Source organism: Eublepharis macularius, chromosome 5, assembly GCF_028583425.1.
Source record: "Eublepharis macularius isolate TG4126 chromosome 5, MPM_Emac_v1.0, whole genome shotgun sequence".
Taxonomy (NCBI): Eukaryota; Metazoa; Chordata; class Lepidosauria; order Squamata; family Eublepharidae; genus Eublepharis; species Eublepharis macularius.
The window spans coordinates 8,282,902-8,305,900 of NC_072794.1; the positions used below are offsets into that span (position 1 = coordinate 8,282,902).

General features: G+C 47.3%; 1 protein-coding gene and 1 non-coding gene across 4 annotated transcripts in view; one reads left to right on the plus strand and one right to left on the minus strand.

Annotated features, from left to right (window-relative positions):
• Positions 1 to 1,072: 1,072 nt before the first annotated feature.
• Positions 1,073 to 22,999, minus strand: part of LOC129330012 (hippocampus abundant transcript 1 protein-like) — a 31,796-nt gene continuing 9,869 nt past the window's right edge. Inside the window, exons 3-13 of one of the 3 annotated variants that reach the window (XM_054979833.1) lie at positions 21,488 to 21,550; positions 20,543 to 20,670; positions 18,843 to 18,957; positions 16,228 to 16,446; positions 14,911 to 15,024; positions 10,885 to 10,956; positions 10,174 to 10,286; positions 7,707 to 7,804; positions 6,561 to 6,727; positions 6,024 to 6,267; positions 1,073 to 1,755 (exon numbers count right to left, since the gene is read on the minus strand). In XM_054979833.1, the coding sequence (XP_054835808.1) occupies positions 6,058 to 6,267; positions 6,561 to 6,727; positions 7,707 to 7,804; positions 10,174 to 10,286; positions 10,885 to 10,956; positions 14,911 to 15,024; positions 16,228 to 16,446; positions 18,843 to 18,957; positions 20,543 to 20,670; positions 21,488 to 21,550 (1,299 nt within the window). In that variant the 3' untranslated portion in view covers positions 1,073 to 1,755; positions 6,024 to 6,057. Of the gene's footprint in view, positions 6,268 to 6,560; positions 6,728 to 7,706; positions 7,805 to 10,173; positions 10,287 to 10,884; positions 10,957 to 14,910; positions 15,025 to 16,227; positions 16,447 to 18,842; positions 18,958 to 19,601; positions 19,700 to 20,542; positions 20,671 to 21,487; positions 21,551 to 22,999 lie in introns of those variants that run through there. The other 2 variants (XM_054979832.1, XM_054979834.1) reach the window with 2 other exon arrangements.
• LOC129331537 (U6 spliceosomal RNA) lies at positions 22,846 to 22,950 on the plus strand. The gene has a single exon (XR_008597190.1). It is a non-coding gene; the product is annotated as a U6 spliceosomal RNA (small nuclear RNA).

The following is a 22,999-nucleotide window of genomic DNA, read 5'->3' on the forward strand; positions in this document are numbered from 1 at the left end:
ATTTCGCTATGGAAAGACAGATGGCAACTGCACAACTCTCTTCTGTTGCCAAATGTTTGAGGTTGAGGATTGGAAAGCACCAGCACGAGTTTCCTAACTCCAGCTCTCACCCCTTCCCTCTGAAAATAATGACATGAATCCATTCATGAACATTCCCACTCATTTTTGTTACTGAACATAGTCAACAGGACCTTCTGAGTTTGGAAAGAAATGCAAATGCAAAGTTCTGGATTAGGAGCATGTTTATTCTATGCTGAAACAATTAGGAATTCTACACCATTATTCAAATGGCAAAAAAAATCATGCAATTGCATAATGGATTGTGGAAGCCACTTTGCACAGCTCGTTTGGCCTCTCCTAGTCAGGAGAGGTTAGATGGACACACATCCTTATGCGTGCACACACAAAATACAATCTAGCCATGCCTCTGAGCTTTCAACAGGCCTTATGTACACTACTTGCAAATGTAGACCATGCTTAGGTCTCAGGTCAAGGTATACCTTGTCACCTACTATCTGCTTTTCATTGCCATTGTTAGGGGTTGAACCTGGTTCTTTCTGTCTGCATACCAAGCAGACAGACGTACCAATGAGCTGCAGCCCCTTCCCTGCTATTCTACTCCCCTCTTCACAACCCTATGAGGTAGGTCAGGCTGTGTGTGACTAGCCGAAGTTAACTTGGTGAGCTTCCATGACAAAATGGGGATTTACACCAGGGTCTTCCAGATCCTAAGGGGGGCACTTGAATTGCTACAAGCAACCCTGCTTATGAGAAAACTGCACACAAGCCTGGCAAGAATCCTTTTCCTTGGCACACTACTGTTCCAGACAGGCCCCCCCCCCAACCCCCATCACCAGCAGCTGCCTTCTGAAATGGTAAAATCACAACCAGATTTTTCAGAACATGTAGAGTCATCCACACAAGAAAAAGAATCAAAAGGAAAGGAAGCTACAGCAAAGGAGCTTTAGCACAGATGCTGGAGAGACCCTTTCTGTAACACTTTTTTTAAAAAGACAAAAGAGTTTTTACCATAACTGGCGTTTAATAAATAGCCCACAAAATATTAGCCAACTTGAAATTCAAATAAGTTTATTTTTAAAATCACATTTCATCAGAAACTAAAGGTACACATAACAATCAAGTGGAGAAGTCACTGACAGAACCTCCTTTTAAAAGTATGGATTTGTCTGAAAGGGGCTGGGTGTTTTTGAAGCCTTCATCCCAGGTGCAAAAGTAGTACTCTAAAAAGTTAAAGGGAAAATAAAAAGGCAAAAGAAGAGAGGTTTTTGGCTTGGAAAATCTTATTACAAACAATTAGATGTTAGGGGTGTAAGGACAGTGGGTGTGCTTGGCTGGCAGGTGATTTGGAGCAGCTACCCCCACTGCAGTATGGCTGTACTCACTTAGCAAGCCAGAAAGTGTTTGTTCAAGGCGGAAGTCTGGAGAAATCGGTGCCCACTTTGTCAGAGTGCAGACAGAACAGTAGGCCAGTCAGTCACTGTACTGAGGAGGGCGTCTCTTCGTGTCTTAACTCTACGTTCTCCCCGCAAATGGGCAGGCCCCAGTCCACCGGCTGAATGCTAGACGGGAAGTACTAGGAAGGTACTTGGGCAACCACTTGCTGGCTGACTCTCTGCACCCCAGGAACAAGGCAGTCCTCCACCATGATACTTCCAGGAGATGCATCGGGGGAAATGCAGGAAGGCGGCCAGACGTGTGATACAAAAGGTTGTAGATGCACACAGGCATCGAGCCCTGTAGGTGAGTAACCAGCTTTTTCAATGCCAGCTGAGAACTTGCTTTTTAAGTTTTTCAAAGAGCAGAATCTACACATATACCACCCCCTCCAAACCTGCTGATTAAATTGACAGCTATTTCAATGTGCAGGCTCTAGCCCCTTCAGGAAGGCAGCATTTCTTCATTGGTCTCTGGTAGCTTTGGCTCCTATTAGCCTTGCACAAGTTCTTTAAATATTGGGGGGGGGGGGATGGGGGAAGAATGCAATGTAACAGTGAGCCCCACCCTGAATCATGGAAGAAGACATGGAAAAAGCCCTCAGAAGAGAACTTGGCAATAAGCTGCACTTTCAGAGTTTATCCACACTAGGTCTGAGCACCATGAACAATGCCTTGCTCCTCTCCTCACCCCCAAAACTTGCAGTCTTCTTCTACAGCACCCCAACATTCATTCTATTCTGTTTCCCTCCCCCTATCTAATTGCTCAGGTGCAAGCAACGGAATGTAGAGAACTGCTCACTCTTCCGCCAGTGAAGTTAAAGATCAGTTTGGCTGGGATAACCTGGCAAAGACTGAGGAACAGGAGATCTACTCGGACTGGCAGCAACTTTCTGGGATCTTGGGCAAAGAATAGTCTTTACCAACATGTGCTTTCCAAGATCTTTGTGAACTGGAGATGTGGGGGCTTAACTCTGTAACCTTCTGCATGCAAAATATGTTTTATGCTCCAGAGCCACAGTTCCTTTTGGGCAGGGAGTGGACAAGAAAAGATCCGGGAAACGTTATGACCAGGAACCAACAGGGTATGAGGAGCCCTGCTCCCCTTCAATAAAGAGGGGCTATTGGGGTAATTTCTCACCAATCTGAACCAACAAGTTTTGCCTCTGGCTGCATTTTCTAGTAGAATATCTGTCAGCCAAAACCTATAGTTAACAGGGGTTAGCTACAACCAAGTGCATGGCGAGAAGTTGGGGGGGGGGGGCTTCTGAGTTTCCCCCAGACTGAGAAGTTGATATCCTTCTAGCCCCCCAGGGCTTAAGAAACCCTTGAGACTGCTTTGCTTACAACACCATTAACTTCATCTTGTGCAGATTCCTAAAACTCTCTCTCATGGTTGGTGCAAGCTCCTGATCAGGAGGGCTATCTGGGGTCACAATGGAGTCATACTGGCAAGAGATACAGATCTCCAGACCCTGACCAGGTTTACTTCTCACAGTCCTGGACTCCACCCCCTTACCTGCCAGCAAATCATGTACACACAAGCCTGCTTTCCTCCTGACTTTTGAGTCCTTAGCTTTTGCAAGAGACCCAAAATGTGCAGCCACAAGACATGAAAAAACATCTACACAAACTAAAGCTTGCCCAGCTAAACTTCATCTACAACTTTGGGTTTCTGGGTGCAAATTCCATCCCCTCCCCTTACACTTGCAACCTTGACTCAAGATTCCTCCCGCCTTTAATAGGCCAAACTGTATTAATTCTAAAGTTTGATCTTCCCCTGTTCTGAATTCAATACAGAAATCCCTCGACAGATCAGCTGTGAAGAGATTAAATACTACCTAAATTCACAAGAAGTGTAGTGTCCTCACTCCCCCCTCCCCACTACTCAAACACCTCACACCTACAGCCAATGGATTTCTTAGCAAAGAGGCTTCCAAATATCCCAAGCAAGGGGGAGGAACTTGACTCCGGAAAGTTTTCAATAACTCATTCAGTAACTCCACTTTGTGCCCTCTCCATTCAGAATAGTGTTGCCCAAGCCTCTAAAGCCCAAAAGCATGCCCTCCCATTAAAACTAGAGACATCTTTCCCCCTTGCACCCAGTCAGTATGTAGAATTTGCAAGCGTAAGCATCATTCCTTCTCAGTCAAGACCATTTCTGAGCAAGTCATTGTCCTGCTTTGACACCTGATTAGGAGGCACACCTGGAGCAGTAACTGATACAGAAATGCAGCAGGCAATCTCCCCGCAAGGAGAAGAATTTTAAAGCATCTCTGCAGTGGAATCCAGAGACTCGGCAGAATGAGCTGTCCCTGACTGAGACTGACTGGAAAGAGGCAAAGCCAGAGCAAAGACTTGTGCTGCGATGCAGCAGGCAGACTCTGTGGGTACAAATTCTACACAAATGGGAACCGTTATTCGAATTCATTTTCTGGGTCACTAGAACACAGGTAGAAAATTGCAGGCTTAGAACATCCAAAGCTGCCAAAAAACTAAAGATGTGAAGGCCTGGAAAACCCCCCAGAAATTTCACAGGAAAAAAACACTTTTCCTGTCCCCTATCCTGACCCCCAAGGACTTTCAGTTTTTCCAACAGAAAACTTTCAATGTGGGGGAACAATGAAATGACTGCTGTGAAATATTCTTTGGGAATTAGCAAAATGGCTTTTAAAATAAGGTTTTACTCATTCAGCCTAGAGCATTACAGAATGGCAATTTGTGTACAGACTGAAAACAAAGCCAAGATGCACTTCTGCCCCAGAGGATGCTGCCATCCTCATGGGAGGGGCAGACGAGGCTCTCTTTGCTTGGGGATTGCGGCTTGCCTTCCTCTAGTGATATTTAAAACTAGAAGGGAAGTGAGTGCCTGTTTAGGTGGCACACAGGGCACAGCTCACTGTTTCTAATACGACACACAAGTTTTGCTAACAGAAAACTAAGGTATTTATCTCTTTAGTATGCCAAGTAGGGCACTTGTATGTTATACATGATGCATTTTGTTGTTAAAAACAGTGAAGTAAGCTTATTTGTGATAAGAAAGCATATAGTTGGAAAACAGTTCATGTCTTCAACATTTCCTGAAATTTCCCATCTCTATCTAAGAAACAAGCAATTAAGTGATCCCCTTTTAAGTAGCGTAGCATCTCTCAGCCTTGCTTTGCTCCCTTCAGAGACCTTTTCAAATCAGCTTGCCTACTGCAGGATCTCTGTGCCTCAGCTATGGTACCTGGGTCAGGCATGCGGAGGGGCGAGGGGCACTAAGCCTCCCCACTGCCCCAGCCGAGCAGTTCATGCTCTGGAATGTGCCTCTGCACCAAGCAGTCCTAGGGGGAAGAGCCATCACGGTCAGCTCTGAAGGCAGTCTGCTCATCTTTCATTAAGAAGCGCCCCAAAGCCTTCCCTAGAACCCCAGCACTCCACACGCCCAAGATCTGTAGGAGTGTCAATTCTCATGTACAGGTTGGAATATACATTAAGAGATACTGGGGTGAGGAGGTGCTTCATGCTCACAAACTATTTCTCTGGCTCAGGGGAAGAGTTCTGGATCTCCCCTCATCCATAGCCTCTTCACATCTTGAAGGAGGAAACCCCCCCCCCCAAAAGGGGGGATCAGGCAGCCCACTCCACAGTATAGCCACAAGCGTGTGGAACTGCCCAAAATTAGAGATTTTTGAGATATTTTTCTTTTTGGGTTCTGAAGTGCTCACACAGGCTGGACCAGATGAAACTCAGCAGATGGACCTCTGAACTGGAAAAATGGAGAATGGACATGCACCTTGCAGACACACGGTTATAATCAGCGGGGTAAAGAGACTGAAACTTTTTTCCAGAGGCAAGCTGCAGGCCCACCACTTTCCAAACCAGCCTTGCACAATTTTAGTTTATGGGAGCGTTGCATGGCCTCCGTTCCTGCTAACGGGAAGTATCAATAGTACAACAAAAGAAAGCTCAGTAGCACCTTAAAGACCAACATTTATTTCTGTATGAGCTTTTGTGAGTCTCAGCAGCGTGACTCATACAAGTTCATACAGAAACAAACATTGGTTTTTAAGGTGCCACTGGGCTGGTTTTCTTCACTGCAACAGACTAAAAGAACTATCCCGCTGCAACCTCCAACAGCACAAGCCTGTCCATTGCCTAGTTACAGACTGACAAGTACAAGAGGGCTGCTATTAGCAACATGCTTTTTTTTTTAATGCCCTGAACCATGGGAAGGGGTAGGCAATCCCCACCTCAGACTGGTCTATTACAGAGAGTAGGAGTAAGCACCTCTCCTCCTTCTTCCTCCCAACTGGGAAGGAGAGGTTCTTTGGCGGGCTGATCCTCCTCCCCAATGATGTCAATGTTTAAGTGCATTTCAATGTCTTTCAAGCTTTCATGTGGCAAACCAAAAGACTCCTTTTCTTCTTGCAGCACCTAACGGTGCAGGCTTCCTCCCCTTCCACAGCAATTAGTATATTCGGCTCCAGGAAGGACGCCACCATTCTTCTAAGCTGTGATCCTGGCATTGCTACACCACCACCTCCTTCCTCCGTCACAGATCCGTGCCTCACGGTCTGTCCTCACCGAGAGTTGATGCTCGAGGCAGCCTCTGCTTCCTTCATATGCTGCTATCCTCCAGCAGAGGCTCTTTGCTGTCCGAGCCCGCCCCCTGGGGGCCGTGAATGTGGGCCTGGGCCCCGATGCTGTGTTTCTTGTGGCTGCCCGACCTCAGGGCAAGGCTGTGTTCGGGAATGAACAAGGCCACTAGGAGGGAGAGCAGGACTGAGCATGCTCCGAAGAGGAAAGGGGGCCCAGGGATGATGCCCCTCTGGAAGACAAAAACATACCCCAGTAGGAAAGGTCAAGCCAAGCAAGGAGGTGGGAGCTCCCAGCTGGCCCCTTCCTTGTCCCACTGCAGTGCTTCCTTCCACCCACCCCCAGCCCCCTACTGAGCTGACACGCTCCACAGTTTTTCCCCCACCAGGGGGAGGAAGAACATTGTGCTGGCTGGTGTGGGGATGAGCAGGTGTTGTTGCCCTATGTGCAAACCTTGCTTGCCCAGAGAACTTATAAGCGATCTCTGCCACAAGGGACATGTGCACCAACATCCCAAAAACCTACCTCATCGGTTGGGTTGGCCATGTTGACCTTTGAGGCTTTGTCCAGGGACTCCACCCCAGCCATTTCATTCAGCTCCACATGGAAAAGGTAGAAAACGAAGCCGTAGAGGGCCGGACCCAGCCCATTACACAAGCCGCGGATTCCTGTGATCATCCCTTGAACCACACCTAGAAAGAGGACGCAAGGTTTGCAGGGAAGCAAGAACAAATGCCCCTCCGGTCTAGACACAGCGCAGGGGTGCATGCAGGGCACTGCAGGAGCACACACAAAGGCAGGAGTGGCAGACCCCAGCTGCGTGCAGGTCTCTCTCACCCACGTACCCATTCTTGGACAACAGCGCTTCAAATTTACAAAGCAAGAACACAGCCGCAGGTATAACTAATATGTTTAGTGATTAGCTGTTTTAGCTTAAGAGCAGCTTTGCTGGATAGTTAATGCCCACCCAGTCCAGTGTTTCTTTGCCCAAAAGACATCTTCTGCTGCTCCTGTCCTAGTACACCTCTGAAGCGGATGGAGTGCCCTGGCTCATGGCATAACATGTACAACCCAACCACTCTTTTGAATTGTCAAGTGGCCAGTTGCGATAGTGACACCCACAGACATGGTAGGGATCTCTTCCAACTCAGAAGATTCCCTAATTACATAGGAATGTGTGACGCTAAGCTAAGAATAGCAACAACAAAAAACTGTGTGTGTGTGTGTTGGGGGGGGGGGGGCGCGGAATCAGCCTTCTCAACTCCTTGGAGCAGGGAGATGTTTCAGAGTAGGATTTCAAAGTTCTCCCACCTCACCCCCTATGACTCCTTATGGGGCCCCCAGCTTGCATTAACCAGAATACTGCTTGTAGCACATCTCTGCAGAAACAGGCATGGGAAATTAGTATGTTAGACAGAAAGGTCCAGCTCTCCTCAAATCAATGTATTGGAAGTGGGTTGGGATTTTTGTTTGTTTGTTTGTTTTAAACACAGAGAGACATTAAAATATGCATGTCCTCTAGCTTCTCCCATATGGAGCAGCCCAGAACAGAGGGCAGTAATTACAACAGTATTTCTGCAGATCTGACTCAAGCAAAACTGTCCAAAACGCTTGCTCTAGACACAGAATCTGGACTTGGATCACGGCATAAATATGAAAAATGAGTGCTACCTTGCTGGTCGGGGTCTGCATTCCTGGACACCAAGGCACTAATGGCAGGAAAAGTGATGCTCGACATGGCAGCCACAGCCCCAGCCGCCCACATCATCCTGCCAGGGAAGAGCAAACAGGAGTAAAACCAAGAAAATCAGCTAGATGGGTGTGTGCATGTGTGCACGCGCAAATCTATCCGGGACATTTCTATGAGCTCTAAATAGCTCAAAGCAGCATAGACAGTTAGTTCCTTCTGTCCAGTTAGTTCCATTCTCACAACTACTCTTTGAGGAGGGTGAGGCCAAGATATGTAACTGACCCAAGCTCACCCACTGAGGTTCACAGCAGTGTACAGATCTGAACCTGGGTATCATAAATCCGAGTCGTGCACTCTTAACCACTAGACTACACAGGCAGAACACATCTCGGTTAAAGGAGCGCACCAAACATGGGCACGAGCAAGTGAGAGGACACCCGTTTCCCATGTAAGCTGATCAAAGTTGGCCTCCACACGATTAACAGATGCACAACTCCAGGAACCAACACAACTAGGTTTTATGGCACTGCCACCTGATTGTGTCAAATCTTGGTAGATATGTGGAGGTAAGAAAGCAGGCCTCGTGCATCTTCCCCACTGGAATCTACCAGGGGAATAATTATCCCTTCTCCCTGCTCTCTTGTGTTCTGGCTGCCTCGAAGGGTGGATTTAAAAAAAAATACTGCATTTAAAAAAAATACTTGGAAGTGTCTTCTTAAAGTGTTTTTTAAAAGGAAATCCAAATGCCGTAGAAATACATGTGCTAGAGGCTGCACTTAACATCTGAACACAGAACCAGGACAATCTAACATACTCATTAAGTTAAATCATCCTTTTCTATGTGAAAGAAAAATCCTATGGAGGAAAGTGTCTGATCTGGGATGCTGAGAAAGATAAAATGAAACAATAATTCATTTATTATACTTCCCTCTTACTGGCACCAGGGACTAACTAAATCATATGCACAGTGGAATTCAAAAGGCATCACTGTGTATCAATCATTAACCCCAGAGGGACATTTTATGCCTTCCACATATCTGAAGTACTTGTTAATTTTTCAAAATCAAAATTATGAGCATCTGAGCCCAGAAAATACCATGGGCGTTTACTTTTCATGTCCTGGAGAAACATGGTTTTGCCTTTTGGCTTCCAGCCCTTGCTTACAGAAAGTTTTGGACCCTTGTTACTGTGACTCTGTACCTGCTCAGGAGTAAGCTTTTGTTCGATGGGACTCGCTCCCAAATTCATATTCACAGGCCTGCATCCTTCAAGCCTTCAAGCAAGACACCTCAGTTATGCATAGAGGATATTAAACGGAAATCTGGTTGTAACGAAGTGTCTGGATGGCATGACCTGACCGAGTGGTGGCTGAGTGGCTGCTGAAGGCAGAGGCTCGAACGCCCCCACAAGCCGCAGGAGTCACTGGGTGCCTCTGGACCAGTCACAGACACTCAGCCTCACCCACCTCAAAGTGTTGCTGCGAGGATGAAATAGAGGAGAGAACCACATTGGCTGCCCTGAACTCCTTTGGAGGAGGCCAGGATTTAAAAAGGTATACTGAACAAGTCAACGATTTTGAATTATGCTCCCAATAAAGGATTTTTTGGCGAACCAATCTGTTTCCATTGTCATAGCAACCCACTTAGTAAGCATCCTTGTCCAGGAGAGATATGAAGTTCAAGAAGAGAAAAAATTTAAGTCAGTGATTTAAATTGGTCCTTTTGTCTCGGCTATTCATATGATGATTTAAATTGCCTTGCTTTAAAAACCAATCACCTCACTGCCTGCGACTGCCAAAAAAAGAGAAAAGAATAGAAAAGAACAGGGTGGTGGTGGGGGTGGTGGGGAGACATCTGTCAAGGACGTGGCTGGCCACAGCACACTGCCAGTGTGGTATAATGGATACAGCGTCAGACTAGCACCCCGGTCGACCAGGGTTCAAACCCACACCCATCATGGAAGCTTGCTGGGTGACCTCGGGCCCATCACAAGTTCTCAGCCTGGCTAACCTCACAGGGCTGTTGTTGCGAGAGGATAGAAGAGGGGAGAACAATGTTCTAAAGCCACTCTGAGTCCCAACCGGGGAGAAAAGTAGGATATAAACAAACAAATGCAAATAAATGCATTTGGTGGGCAGCTCGGTGGGATACGCAAGCCTTTCCATACTAAAAGGCATCAGAGAAATGACAAGTAGAGAGTATTTAAAATGGAAGTCTGACAGTATCCCTGTGAAAAATGGAGATCTCACTTGTGCATCCAGCGAATGGGACAAATGCCTCATGACCTATGATGGGCTTTTGATAAGGGGCTAAATCAGGGCATATGATGACGGAAAGGAAGAGAACTGGCTGCGGCTGGCTCCTCCTCTGAAAACTGCCCATGTTTCCATTTGGAAGGCTTGCCCTGCAGTTAGATTAAGAGTGCTACCATCCAGCAACCAGCACTTACCAAGGCTGTGATCCAAAGCCATACCAAGCAAGCTGCAGGATTTGAAAGCCTAAGCCCAGGAGGATGGTGTTTTTGTTCCCTATGGACCTCATGAGAATCCCAAGGACAACAGTCTGGAAGAGAAGGGGAAAAAAGTAGTTTTTCTGGACTTCGCTTTTAGACAAGGAGCTCTCAGAGGAGAGGAGCTGGAAGTGAAGGATGAGGGCAAACCCCTCCAGCTCATGAAGCTTCAGTCCAATGTTGCCCAAACACCTGACAGTGGACACACATGGTTTTGCCCGACTCACATTTGGCGGCATCCTTCCCTCTAACAGACTCTGAAAGGAAACAGAATGTAGGAGGGAGCTCTTCTGTGCATCTGAATGACGCACTGTTCCAGGTTAGGTGCAGAGACACAATGTGCAGCCTCCTGTGAGTGGGCTGTTCTGTCACACCTCTGCATGGAGAGTAAGTGGATGACTCACTTTATGGATTCATGACCAAGTTAATCCCACCCCCCGGAAAGGCTGGCTGGAAGGAGGAAGGCCAAGGCACAGACTCGTGCAGAAGGCCAGTCCAAGCAGTGTCATCCGTGGAAGGGTTCTTTTGAACGCCCAGGAATCTTCATTTTGCACAGTAAGTCAGAATGACCTGGCGCATGGCTCAGGAATGAGCGCTCCAGTGAAAATGCTCTCTTAACCCTGGTCCAGAGAGAAGGAATCAAGTACTCACCTGAGCCAGTATGGAAAGGATTCCAACCACCCCAATGAAGGCTGCCACCGTTTCAGAGGAAAAGCTGATGACCTGCAAAGGCAACAGCACAAGCCAGTGGACCTAGAAGCAAATACACTTGGCATGCGGGATAGTCAGGAACGATGTCTGATGCTACTGAAAGCGGCAGTAAGCAACCGATTTCCCCCAAGGGCTGCCCTTTGGGATAACGGCGACTGGAGCCCTGGTCCACACGTATTTCCCCCAGAGTGGTGGGGAAGTGCTATTGCAGCAGCTGCCACTCCCTTGAGGCTGGTTTAATTTGGGAGAACTCCCAGGGCACCAGTTGCTGAACCTTAATCGGCCTTCATTTCTCTGCACTCCTCTCTTATTCCCAGGAGACTGTGGGGGGGGGGGGGCAGACAGAAGCCTGCTACTGAACAGCAATGCACTGAATCAGATCTCGGTCTCACTCACACACACGACCCAGTGGCCAAAGACATACGACTGCCCCACGTATTATAGGGTTTAATTTTTTTTCTGCTGGGCTGGTTTTTAAATGTTGGATTTCAATTAATATCTTTTAATATTTTGATTTTCATAGAATCATAGAGTTGGAAGGGGCCATACAGACCATCTAGTCCAACCCCCTGCCCAGTGCAGGATCAGCCTAAAGCATCTCTGACAAATATTCATCCAGTCTCATCTTGAAAACTGCCAGTGAAGGGGAGCTCACCACCTCCCTAGGCAGCTGATTCCACCTTTGAACTACTCTGACGGTGAAAAAGTTTTTCCTACTATCCAGTCGGTACCTTTGTGCATGTAGTTTTAGCCCATTGCTTCGCGTCCTACCCTCTGCTGCCAACTGGAACAGCTCTTTGCCCTCCTCCAAATGACAGCCTTTCAAATATTTAAAGAGAGCAATCATGTCCCCCCTCAACCTCCTCTTCTCCAAACTAAACATTCCCAAGGCCCTCAGCCTTTCCTTGTAGGGCTCAGTCTCCAGACCCCTGATCATCCTCGTCGCTCTCCTCTGCACCCTCTCGATTTTGTCCACATCCTTTTTGAAGTGAGGCCTCCAGAACTGCACACAATACTCCAGGTGTGGCCTGACCAAGGCAGTATAGAGAGGGGCTATGACCTCCTGCGATTTCGATGCTATGGCCCCTTTGATACAACCCAGGATTGAATTAGCCTTTTTTGCCACCGCATCACACTGACTGCTCATATTCAGTTTACAGTCCACTCTTACCCCAAGATCCCTTTCCCATATACTACTGCCCAGAAGTGTATCGCCCATGCAGTATTTGTGCTTCTCATTTTTGTTGCCCAGATGTAATACTGTGCACTTGTCTTTGTTGAATTGCATCCTATTCACAGCTGCCCACTTCTCCAGAGTATTCAGGTCTTGTTGAATTTTAATTCTATCTTCTTGGGTGTTTGCTACCCCTCCCAATTTGGTATCATCAGCAAATTTAATGAGCAGCCCTTCCACTCCTTCATCCAGATCATTGATAAAAATATTGAAAAGTACCGGGCCCAAAACCGAGCCCTGCGGCACCCCACTGGACACCTCCCTCCAATCTGATGAAATGCCGTTGACCACCACTCTTTGAGTGCGGTCCTCCAACCAGTTCCCTATCCACCAAACTGTCCTATAGTCTACTCCACAGTCTCCCAGTTTGCCCATCAGAATGTCATGGGGGACCTTATCAAAAGCTTTACTGAAATCCAGATAAATCACGTCAACAGAGTTCCCCCGATCCAGTAAGCTGGTCACTCGATCAAAGAAGGAAACCAGGTTGGTCTGGCAGGATCTGTTAGGAACAAAACCATGCTGACTTCCCCGGATCACTGAGCGGTCTTTCAGATGCTTACAGATTGATCCCTTTAAAATCTGTTCTAATATCTTCCCAGCAACAGAAGTCAGACTGACCGGCCTGTAGTTTCCCGGGTCATCCTTCCTCCCTTTCTTAAAGATTGGGATAACATTCGCTCTTCTCCAATCTTTTGGCACATCCCCAGTCCTCCAGGAGGCCTTGAAGATTATGGACAGGGGTTCTGCAAGTTCTCTTTAAAGTTCTTTCAGCACTCTTGGGTGCACCCCATCTGGCCCAGGGGATTTTTATTCTTCCAGTGCAGCCAGATGCCTCTCCACAACCTCTCTGTCAATGTCAATTAGCCACTCAGGTGTCCTGCCACATTTTCTACTATCTCTAGATGTGCCTGAGTTCTTCAGGGAGAAAACAGAGGCAAAAAAGTCATTAAGCATGTCTGCTTTTCCTCTGTCCTGCATCAGAGTTTCTCCATCTACTCCCAACAGCGGTCCAATTGCCTCTTTTACCTTGCGTTTGCTTCTCACATATCTGTAGAAGTTTTTCTTGTTGTAGCGAGCCCTCCTGGCCAGACCCAGCTCGTACTGAGCTTTGGCCTCTCTGATGGCTGATCTGCAGTACCTAGTAACCCTCATATACTCCTCTTTAGAGGTCTGTCCTTCTCTCCATTTCCTGAATATTTCCTTTTTCTCCCTTAGCTTATTCTGGAGCTCTCTGTGCATCCACATCGGTTTCTTGGAGCCCTTACCATGTTTCCGTCTTGCTGGGATAGTGAGGGCCTGAGCTTGCAAAAGCTAGCGTTTGAGAATGGCCCACCCTTCACTCGCTCTTTTCCCTTCCAGCACACTCCCCCACGGAATGACTCTCATCAAGCCTCTGAGTTCATCGAAGTTGGCCCTACGGAAATCTAACCTACGAGTCTGGCTATGAACTTCCTTGGCTCCCCACAGCAACTGGAATTCAAGGAGGACATGGTCACTTCCCCCTAAGTCCCCCATCACCTTCTCCTCATCTACCAATTCTTTCCTGTTAGTTAATATCAAGTCTAGTATGGCCGAACCCCTTGTAGCTTCCTCCACCATTTGAAAAAGAAAATTATCGGCCAGGCAGGTCAGGAAATTGCGTGATTCATGATGCTTTGCTAAGCCTGTCTCCCAGCACACATCGGGGAAGTTGAAGTCACCCATAATTACAAGGTTCTGATGTCTGGATACTCTGCCAATCTGTTCAAAGAGGGCAGCATCCATTTCTTCTCGCTGGTCGGGTGGTCTGTAGCAGACTCCAACAATAATACCCTTTGTCCTTCCTCCCCTTATCTCTACCCATATACTTTCCACTGGGCTGTCCGCCCTATTCTCCATAACTTCTTGACAATCAAGCCCTCTCCTCACATACAACGCCACTCCACCTCCTCTTCTATGCTTCCGGTTTTTCTTGAACAACTCATACCCATCCACTAGCACATTCCAAGTCATGGGAATCATCCCACCAAGTCTCAGTAATTCCTACTATATCGTAGCCCTCTGTTTGCAAGAGAAGCTCAAGCTCTTCTTTCTTATTACCCATACTTTGGGCATTGGTATATAGACACTTGTAGCCTTGTACCTTTGTTTGACCCGTCCTACCCAGGTGGGTCCCCACTGTTTTCATTTCTTCACTGAAATCCCCATGTCGATCGTCCCTTTCCCCTTGCGGCATCAGTTTAAAGCTCTCCTGATGAAGTTCTCCAGGTTCGTTCCAAACGTTTTCTTCCCTGCCCTTGAGAGGTGAAGCCCATCATGCGCTAGAAGGCCTTCTCTAAGGAAACCTATCCCATGGTCCCAGAACCCAAAGCGCTCCTGCGTAATTTTGTATTCTGAAAGCTGCCTCAGGCAGGTTCTTGGAGAGAGAGCATAAAATTCTCTGAATAAATAGGGTTGCACTCCTTGGGTGCATCTCCCCCGTCTTCCCTATGATAAACAGGATCCTACTTAACCCACATGGGTATCTCCCCCAATCCCCAACTGCTGCAGGTGGGGAACTAGGCAGGGCAATTACATCACAACATGGGCTGAATAATATTTCCCTTTAAGTGGCTGCCATTTTTAATGGCAGTCACCTGTCACGTGATAAAGTGCAATCATACCCAGCTCTCAAACCTCTGCTCACAGGGAGGGGTATCGGGGAGGTCAACTGACCAAAACGTCCATGCTCCACAATCAGAGAGGCTTACCTGGCGTAGGTAGAGGAAAAAGCTAGAATACTGGCCAGCTTCAGGAAGGTAGGAGAGAAAGACTGTGATGCAGATCAAGAGTATGGTGGAGTCTTGGCCTACTTTGCGGAGAGACTGCAAAAGGAGAGAGTGCCACAGTTCAGCCCCCTTCAGTTATCATGCAAAATGTCAGCCTGTCTGGTGTAGCACTGACTGTGAAAGGCTGAGTTCTGTGAGACAAGAGTTCAAATCCCCATACAGCCAAGAAGCTCACTGGGTTACCTTCATTTCATTTTCATTTACTGGACGTTTAGCCCACCCCGTTGTAAGCCAGTCACTCTCTCTAACCTGCCTCGCAGGACTGTTATGAGGATAAAATGGGGAAGAGAGAACCATGCAAACAGCTCTAAGTTCCTTGGAAGAAGGGATTTTTTTTAAAAAGGTGCTTCCTCTGTAGTCAGCAAGTTTTGAGATTAAGGAAGGTGCAAGACGAGCCGCCAAATGACCAGCTCTACCATTCAAGCTGAGAGCAGCAGTAGCACAACAGATATGATACAGAGGAGCTACCTGTGTTAGTCTGTAGTTGCAAAATAGTAAAGAGTCCAGTAGCACCTTTAAGACTAACCAACTTTATGGTAGCATAAGCTTTCGAGAACCACCGCTCTCTTTGTCAGATGCATGGAGGTATGAAGAAACTGGCCAGAGATATATAGGTGGTGAGGGGAGGGGGGAGTAGATGCAAATTAGTTGCAAAAGTCATGAAAGAGATGGAGTGCACAATACAGGTTGGGTGTGACCCCGCCCCTCCAAAGCAGAATCTGAACAGAATGCCTTTCCATTCTGGCCAGTTTCTTCATAGCCTCCATGCATCTGACAAAGAGAACTGTGGGTTTTGAAAGCTTATGCTACAATAAAGTTGGTTAGTCTTAAAGGCGCTACTGGACTCTACTATTTTACAACAGATATGAGAGTGAGAAAGCCAGAAAATCCCGGTATCAAGTCTCACCTCAACTAAGCAAGCAGCTCAGCCTCAGCGTCCCGTCTTGAGAAAGAAGGCCTACCTTCCAGGGTTGTCATCATGATTACTGATAATGTAAGTGAAACAGCAGTATTGTCAATCTTATTCTGCACATCACTGATGAAGCTGACAAGGATTAAACCACAGAGGCTTGCCTCATGATCAGGACAGACTTGAACTCAGGGCCATCCTGGCTCACTGTCTCAGCCACCAACTCTCTGTCACAGGCGACCCTTCAGTCCAACATGGCTTCTTTCTCCCCACCCTCTGCCTGAAACCGAAGCCGCTGGAAGCAGATTCACAACTGCCTCCCAACTTACAGCAAAGGGGTCTGCTTGTTCCCAAGAGATGGGTGCTCCCCAGGATACAGGGCGCATCTCCTCCGGCAGGGATTCTGGCACCGCCAGCAGGATGAAGCCAATGTCCAGCAGAGCAACCCCTGAAGCCAGTGCCACGACTAGGGTGTCGCTGTAATCACGGGACAGGTAGGCACCGATGGCTGGACTCGTCACCAAGCTGGCAGCAAATGTGGCCGACACCTGCAACACATACATTCAAAATGGTTGTGGGTAGGAACAGTATGCCCCCAACTCCACCCAAAGAGAACACACAACCAAGGGCCAGAGGGCTGCGGAGTTTACTATCCACCCCTGTGGCCTATATCAACATCCAATTAAGACTTTTTGTAGTCTACCTCAGCTCAAGCTCTCCAGCCTGTGGAGAGCACATAGTCCTTCTTAAGGTCTTGGCTGAGTATTTTCTTTTGCTTCTTCTTCCTCAACCACATGCGAGCCTCTCACACTATCCTTCAAGTCACCACCTCCTGCCCCTGTCTCTGCTTCTCAGACTGCTGCTCAGATCAGTCCCTCCCTTCTGCTTCCCCTAAACCTCCTGGGCATTTTCAGCCCGCATCCCCCCCTCCAGTCTTCCTTGCTGGCCCTGCACGCAGGCCTTTCCCGTCACTTCTGGCCTCCGACTTCCAGCCCCTCTAACCCTAGTGCGAAATTTCAAGAATTAACTTTTCACTCCACCCTCTCCCCAAACTGTACTCTTCTACTGTAGCATTCTGTTGCCAACATATTCACCTCAAGCAACTAAAACTTTGCCTTCCCAGCCAACAGCAAGCAGGAACAAGCATCTGCCAGATTTCGGCTGATCACGACCAGGATGATTGATCTGGATGTAGATAATTCCAAGGGGCTTGGCTGCCCCTGTCTGTCTGACTATTCCCTGTGCCTGCCACAATACAGTTAAATGCTGCTACAGGCATGGCTCACCAGCCTTCAGCATTTCTAGAACTGGGACTCACTAAGCAGTGGACTTTCCTTAACCACAGTTAGGACTCTGCCTGTGTATCAAGGCTGTGACTATGACTTTTATACAGATAAAACTGTGACTTCCTCATTGACAGGCCAGCTTGAACTCTGGGATCCCTGAAAGCTGGGTCAGATTCTCTGATCCAGGTTAGAGAATCCTGGATTTAACTGGCCACTATTCCCTCTCAGGAAAATTTCCGGAGGGCATTTTCTAAGCAATGCCCACCAAATGTGCAGGGAACCTACTCCTAACTGTCCACTACAGACCCCCAAATTTCTGTGGGCCCCTAAACAAGCTGCCCGCAGCGACTCTTCATTGTTTCCTATGGAAGAAACATTTCCAAGGTTTTTAAAAACTCTGCCCCCCTCTTTGCTTGGGACTCTCTGGTTCAACGTTACTCCCTTGCAAGCTTACTGTCAAACCAGAGAATCGTTTTAATAACAACAACGTTCAAATTTATATACCACCCTTCAGGACAACTTAACGCCCACTCAGAGCATGCTATTATCCCCACAACCATCACCCTGTGAGGTGGGTGGGGCTGAGAGAGCTCCAAGAAGCTGTGAGTGACCCAAGGTCATTCAGATGGCTTCAAGCGGAGGAGTGGGGACTCAAACTTGGTTCTCCAGATTAGAGTCCTGCTGCTCTTAACCACTACACCAAACTGAAGTAAGGGTGTGTGAGGCTTGCTGAGCTGCAAAGGTAGCTGGCAGTGGCAGCAGCTTGAAGCAGCTCTTTTGGAGCTCAGCTGTAGGGACGGGCAGAATGGGATGGAAACCCACTCTACCGGTTGCCTCCTCCTCCACTCTGCCAGCTTCGCATCGCTGTCCTTCAGCACTGCAGAGCTTGGCTCCATTCATACCACTACCTTCTCGCCACTGCCGTGGTTGCCTATGGCAGCTGCCTACAAGCAGATAATCCAGCCCAGAGAGTCTGGGTGCCTAGACCCGATCCTGGGTTCAGCCATGCAATCTGTTTTAACCAAATTAAGATGGATTAGCATATCTTATCTTAACGGAGAGGGCCCACGCTTCAGTGGAATGTGAAACATGCCACAAGAACTGTGCAATTGTTGGCACAGACCTCATCTGAAACAGAAGGAACTCTGCCTCTCAGAGTAACTGTACAGAACTCTTGGAGTGGGGGTGGGGGGTAAGGCAAATTATGGGTTTTCTGGCACAGAGGCTGTTTAACCTAAGTTTCCATTCAGTTCATAACCCTTTTCTCTTACCAATACCCAAGTCTTATTCCTGTCTGTAGGGAAAGCCTGTCTGCTTTTTTTAAAATAGACAAAGAAAGCAACAACAACAACAACAACAACATTCAATTTATATACCGCCCTTCAGGACAACTTAATGCCCACTCAGAGCGGTTTACAAAGTGTTATTATTATCCCCACAACAAAACACCCTGTGAGGTGGGTGGGGCTGAGAGAGCTCCAGAGAGCTGTGACTAGCCCAAGGTCACCCAGATGGCTTCAAGTGGAGGAGTGGGGAATCAAACCCGGCTCTCCAGATTAGAGTCCCGCGCTCTTAACCACTACACCAACATCTTCTCCTAGAAGCAAAGCAAGGGGTGCTAGCAACAGACAGGTGGTCAGCAACACAAGAGAACTTACCAAGCCATAAGCAGTACTGCGCTCATGTTCTTGTGTAATGTCAGCAACGTAGGCAAAAATCACAGAGAAGGTAACAGCAAACACTCCAGACATGGAGATAACAGCAAAATACCACCTGGAAAAGAGAAAGGGAGGGGATTTAAGAAATGCTGCACAAATCCAAAGGAGAGCTCACAGAAACAAACGGAGAACCTGCTCCTTGCCTTGAATCAAAGCCTGAAGCACTGATGGGCCCCCTCTCTGGTGAGACCTGCCACGACACATCCAAGTCACCGACTTTTCTAATTCCTATGCAGGTGTTTATGGGAACCCTCTTTTCGGAACGTACTGGCACTGCCAAGGATGGGCTGCTTCAAAACCCAAAGTCCTGAATGTTGTGACGGGTACTGGATGATTCAAATTTTGCATGAGGCACTGCACAGTTAAAAACAAATGAAGAAACTTCCCTGCTAATAGCTGAAAATCTAGCAAACATGCTTACCAGATTTTATAATCTGCACATTAAGCGGCTATCAGAAGGTCTCTCAGTTTTGAAGGGTAAGATGTGCATGTCGTAATCAGAAAGAATCAACATGCGCTCGCTCACATCTGTAGACAAGCCACTTTCAATGGGCAGCTGACTAAGGGAGAGGAAGGGGGCTGAATTTCCTTGTGCTTCCACACCGAGCCACATTAAGAGTCAGCGCACGTAGGAATTAGACCAAATAGGGGAGACTTTAATTCAAGTCCCCATTCAAGATACGAAGGTGACTGACTGACCTTTGCCCAGACACACAATTAGCAGTGGAAACACTCTTGTAGACTGTCCTGAACTCCTTGGAGGAAGGGCAGATGTTGCCAGGAAAACTGAAGACATCCTGAAGGGCATGTTCAGGCCAAAAAATGAGTGTCAAAACTCAGAAAACAACAAGAGAGGTGCTTTTGCTGTCAAGCAGCAGCAGCAGTACCCCCCCCCCCCAGCGAGGTGCCCTGATAGCAAGTTATAGAGCCAGTGTGGTGTAGTGGTTGGAGTGTCAGGACTGGGAGACCCAGATTCAAATCCCCGCTTCTACCATGGAAGCTTACCAGGTGACCTTTGGCCAGTCACATGCTCAAATACTATTCTACCTCACAGTGTTGGTGTAAGAATAAAATAGAGGTGAGAACAACACAAGCCTTTTTTTGATCCTCACTGGATAGAAAGGAGGGATACAAATAAATAAGTAAAAGGACCCAAGACCTCTTTAAAATTAAAAGGGTACCTAACAATGAGAAACAAGGAGTAGTCATATTGATTTCATTCACTTGAACTCCAATAAAGAACATATGGGACGAAGTTCAGAAAAAGAACGACATTCGTTTGCAGCATTCTTTTATTTAACCCCCAGTGAGCCTTGAAAATGGTATCTGAGAGAGGTATCGCTGCCCCCTGTGAGGAAGTAAAGCTGGCCTGGAATCCCTCTGTGCTGCATTTCCAGTTCCATGCCCAGCTTCTCCTTCTCTTACATTTAGCAGCGGGCTTTGTAAGAAGCCAAGGAAACCTGAATGAGCAAACGCAAACACAGATCTGTGACTTCCACATTGACAGACCAGCTCGAACTCAGAGTAACTGGAACCGGGCACCCAAAAAACAGGCTGGATCTGGAGGCAAAGGCAAGCCCAGCATTAGGCTGTGTACCAGGGCTACACACAGGCTTTGGTATATTCAGCCTGGAACTTACCATGGGCTGATCTTCATGAGAGGGATTGGTGCACAGGTGAAGAACACCGTGAGGAGCAGGAACGATTTTCTACCCCAGACATCAGACAGTGCTCCAATTAATGGGGCACTTAGGAATGAGAGCAGACCCTACAAAGAGAAAAGGGGGTGTACCTCAGGCATACAGCCCATCGCCACTTTTGCAACGATGCCTTAAAGCGGGCCATAAGATCTATTTAAGTCTCTTTTGCAAGATGAAGATGTCAAGATCCTGGGATAAGAGGGGGCAGCTTAATAAATGCTCAGTGTGTATTTGAAGCATTTCTATACTACTTCTTCAGATAAAAAAGTTCTGTTTGAAGAAATGTACAGACCATAAAAACACAGAGGTAGAACAATAAAACCAAGAAATGTAAAATATTGATTTTTAAAAAATTATAGTAGTGTAAAAATCATATGAAAGATACATGATACAAACTTGGAGACTAGATTCCCCTCCACTCCTTAACTAATCAGTTAAAGGTCCTTTAACAACAATTACTATGGAAAATAAATGGAGGGGGAGGGGGCTTTCTTAGCCATTCAATTTGCCTGTTGTCTGGGGGAGGGGGAGAACCTTCTCCTCAAATATTATTCCGGAATACACTTCTTGCTGGTACTGTTACACTGAACTCAGAACCAACCTGCCCCGGGGCAAGTTCCTTCCTCTAGGCCCTCTGTTTCCATCCTGCCAAGTAGATTATGCCACGCGTCAAGCGCAAAACACCTAGTAAGATGTTTACTGATTCGAGGGATGAACAAGCTTCGGAGATACATATTGATCTGAACTGAATGAACATGAGCAGCAACCTAAGGAAGTAAGTTGCCCCAGTTTCTACATACCCAGAAAATGTAGTTCCCTCCCACAACCACTGTACTCCAGCAGTGGCCACTGGGCCCAGAAATTGCTTCAGGAAGATGGCCTTACCTTGACGCCGTGGATCAGCCCATTCATTAAGAAGGTGTGCTGAGGAAAAGTCTGGTGTAAGACCTGCAAGGACAACCAACCAGGCAGATCAATGCCACCGATCCACAAACCGCTCTCTAAATTTTGAGTTTAACGTGATGCCTGGAAATCTGGCAGGGAGTGAGTGGAGGAGGAAGGAAGAAGAAAATATTCCTCCGAAAAACTACACAGGGCACACACCTGTCTCGATCTTGAACTCCAGCGAGCCCCATACCTGCAGTCTCTCTCCTCCCTTCTGTATAGTATCTATCCATTGCTGCCCCTTCCCCAATGCTATTGTCAAAGCCTGCAACAAGAAGCTAGTTGTGCAAGGCTAATTTCCCAGACGGTTAGATCAACCTCAACAAAATTAAAGGTGAATTGTATTCCAAGGGCTGCCCCCAGAAAACAAAGCCAAGAATATTCTTTGAAGCTTTCCAAGGCCAGCAGTTTCCTGGTATTTAAGTTTCACTAGAGATTAAAATGCCTGGCCCAATCACAAGCACCTTCCTTTGGATGGTCTCAGCCTTGCCTGCTTGCTGTCTGGGTCACAGCAGCCACTGCAAAAATGAGATTGTGCTGTTTGTGGCTGGAGGCTTTGAATGGAAGTGGAGAGAAATGTCTGTGAATAGCAGGCTGCCCGGGGTGGAGCCCGGGGTAGGTGGAGTTTGGAGAAGCAAGAAACCTCAGTGGGATACAATGCCACAGAGTCCACCTTTCAAAGCTATTGCTTTCTCCAGAGCAACTGATTCCTGTCACCTGGAGATCAGTTGTAATTCCAGGAGATCTCCAGCCACCACCCGGAGGCTGCCAACCCTACCTAGAGCCCACCATCCGAAGAAGCCATTCTCTTCAGGGGAACTAACCTCCACCACCCGGAATTCCAGGAAATCTCCAGACACCATCTGGAAGTTGGCGACCCAAGCATGGGGTGATGCTCGGGGGGGGGGGGCAGAGCAATGCAAAGCCTCACTGGGATGTGTCTCTGTAGCCATGCGGCTGTCTTGGTGTTAACAGGGTTCCATTGCAGCGAGTCACCTATTGACCTGTGGGCAGCTGACAAAGGGATTTTCCTCCCGTCCAGAGCAGCTCATTTGCATAAAAAACTCCCAGAATACAATGTGGCGAATATCCACCAGTTATTTTCACAGTGTATTGTTTACTAATGAAAACTTTTGAAATGTGAGAAGCTTAAAAAGAATGACAATTGACAAATGTGAGCATTTAAATATTAAGTTGGTAAAAAACAAGAAATGCAGATACATTACACTACTCATCATAACTTGCAAATATTGTTAGATGAGGCCTTTAAATATATTTGGATTGAGGCTTCAGTTTGCGCTTGCTTTGGCAGCATATACTAAAACTGGAATGGTACTGAGAAGACTAGCTATGCTCCCCTGCACAAGGATGACACGCAAATTCGTGAAGCGTTCCATATTTTGCCTCCCGGCCAACCACATGTTTTCCAGTGTTCTCCGTATGCTGCTCTGA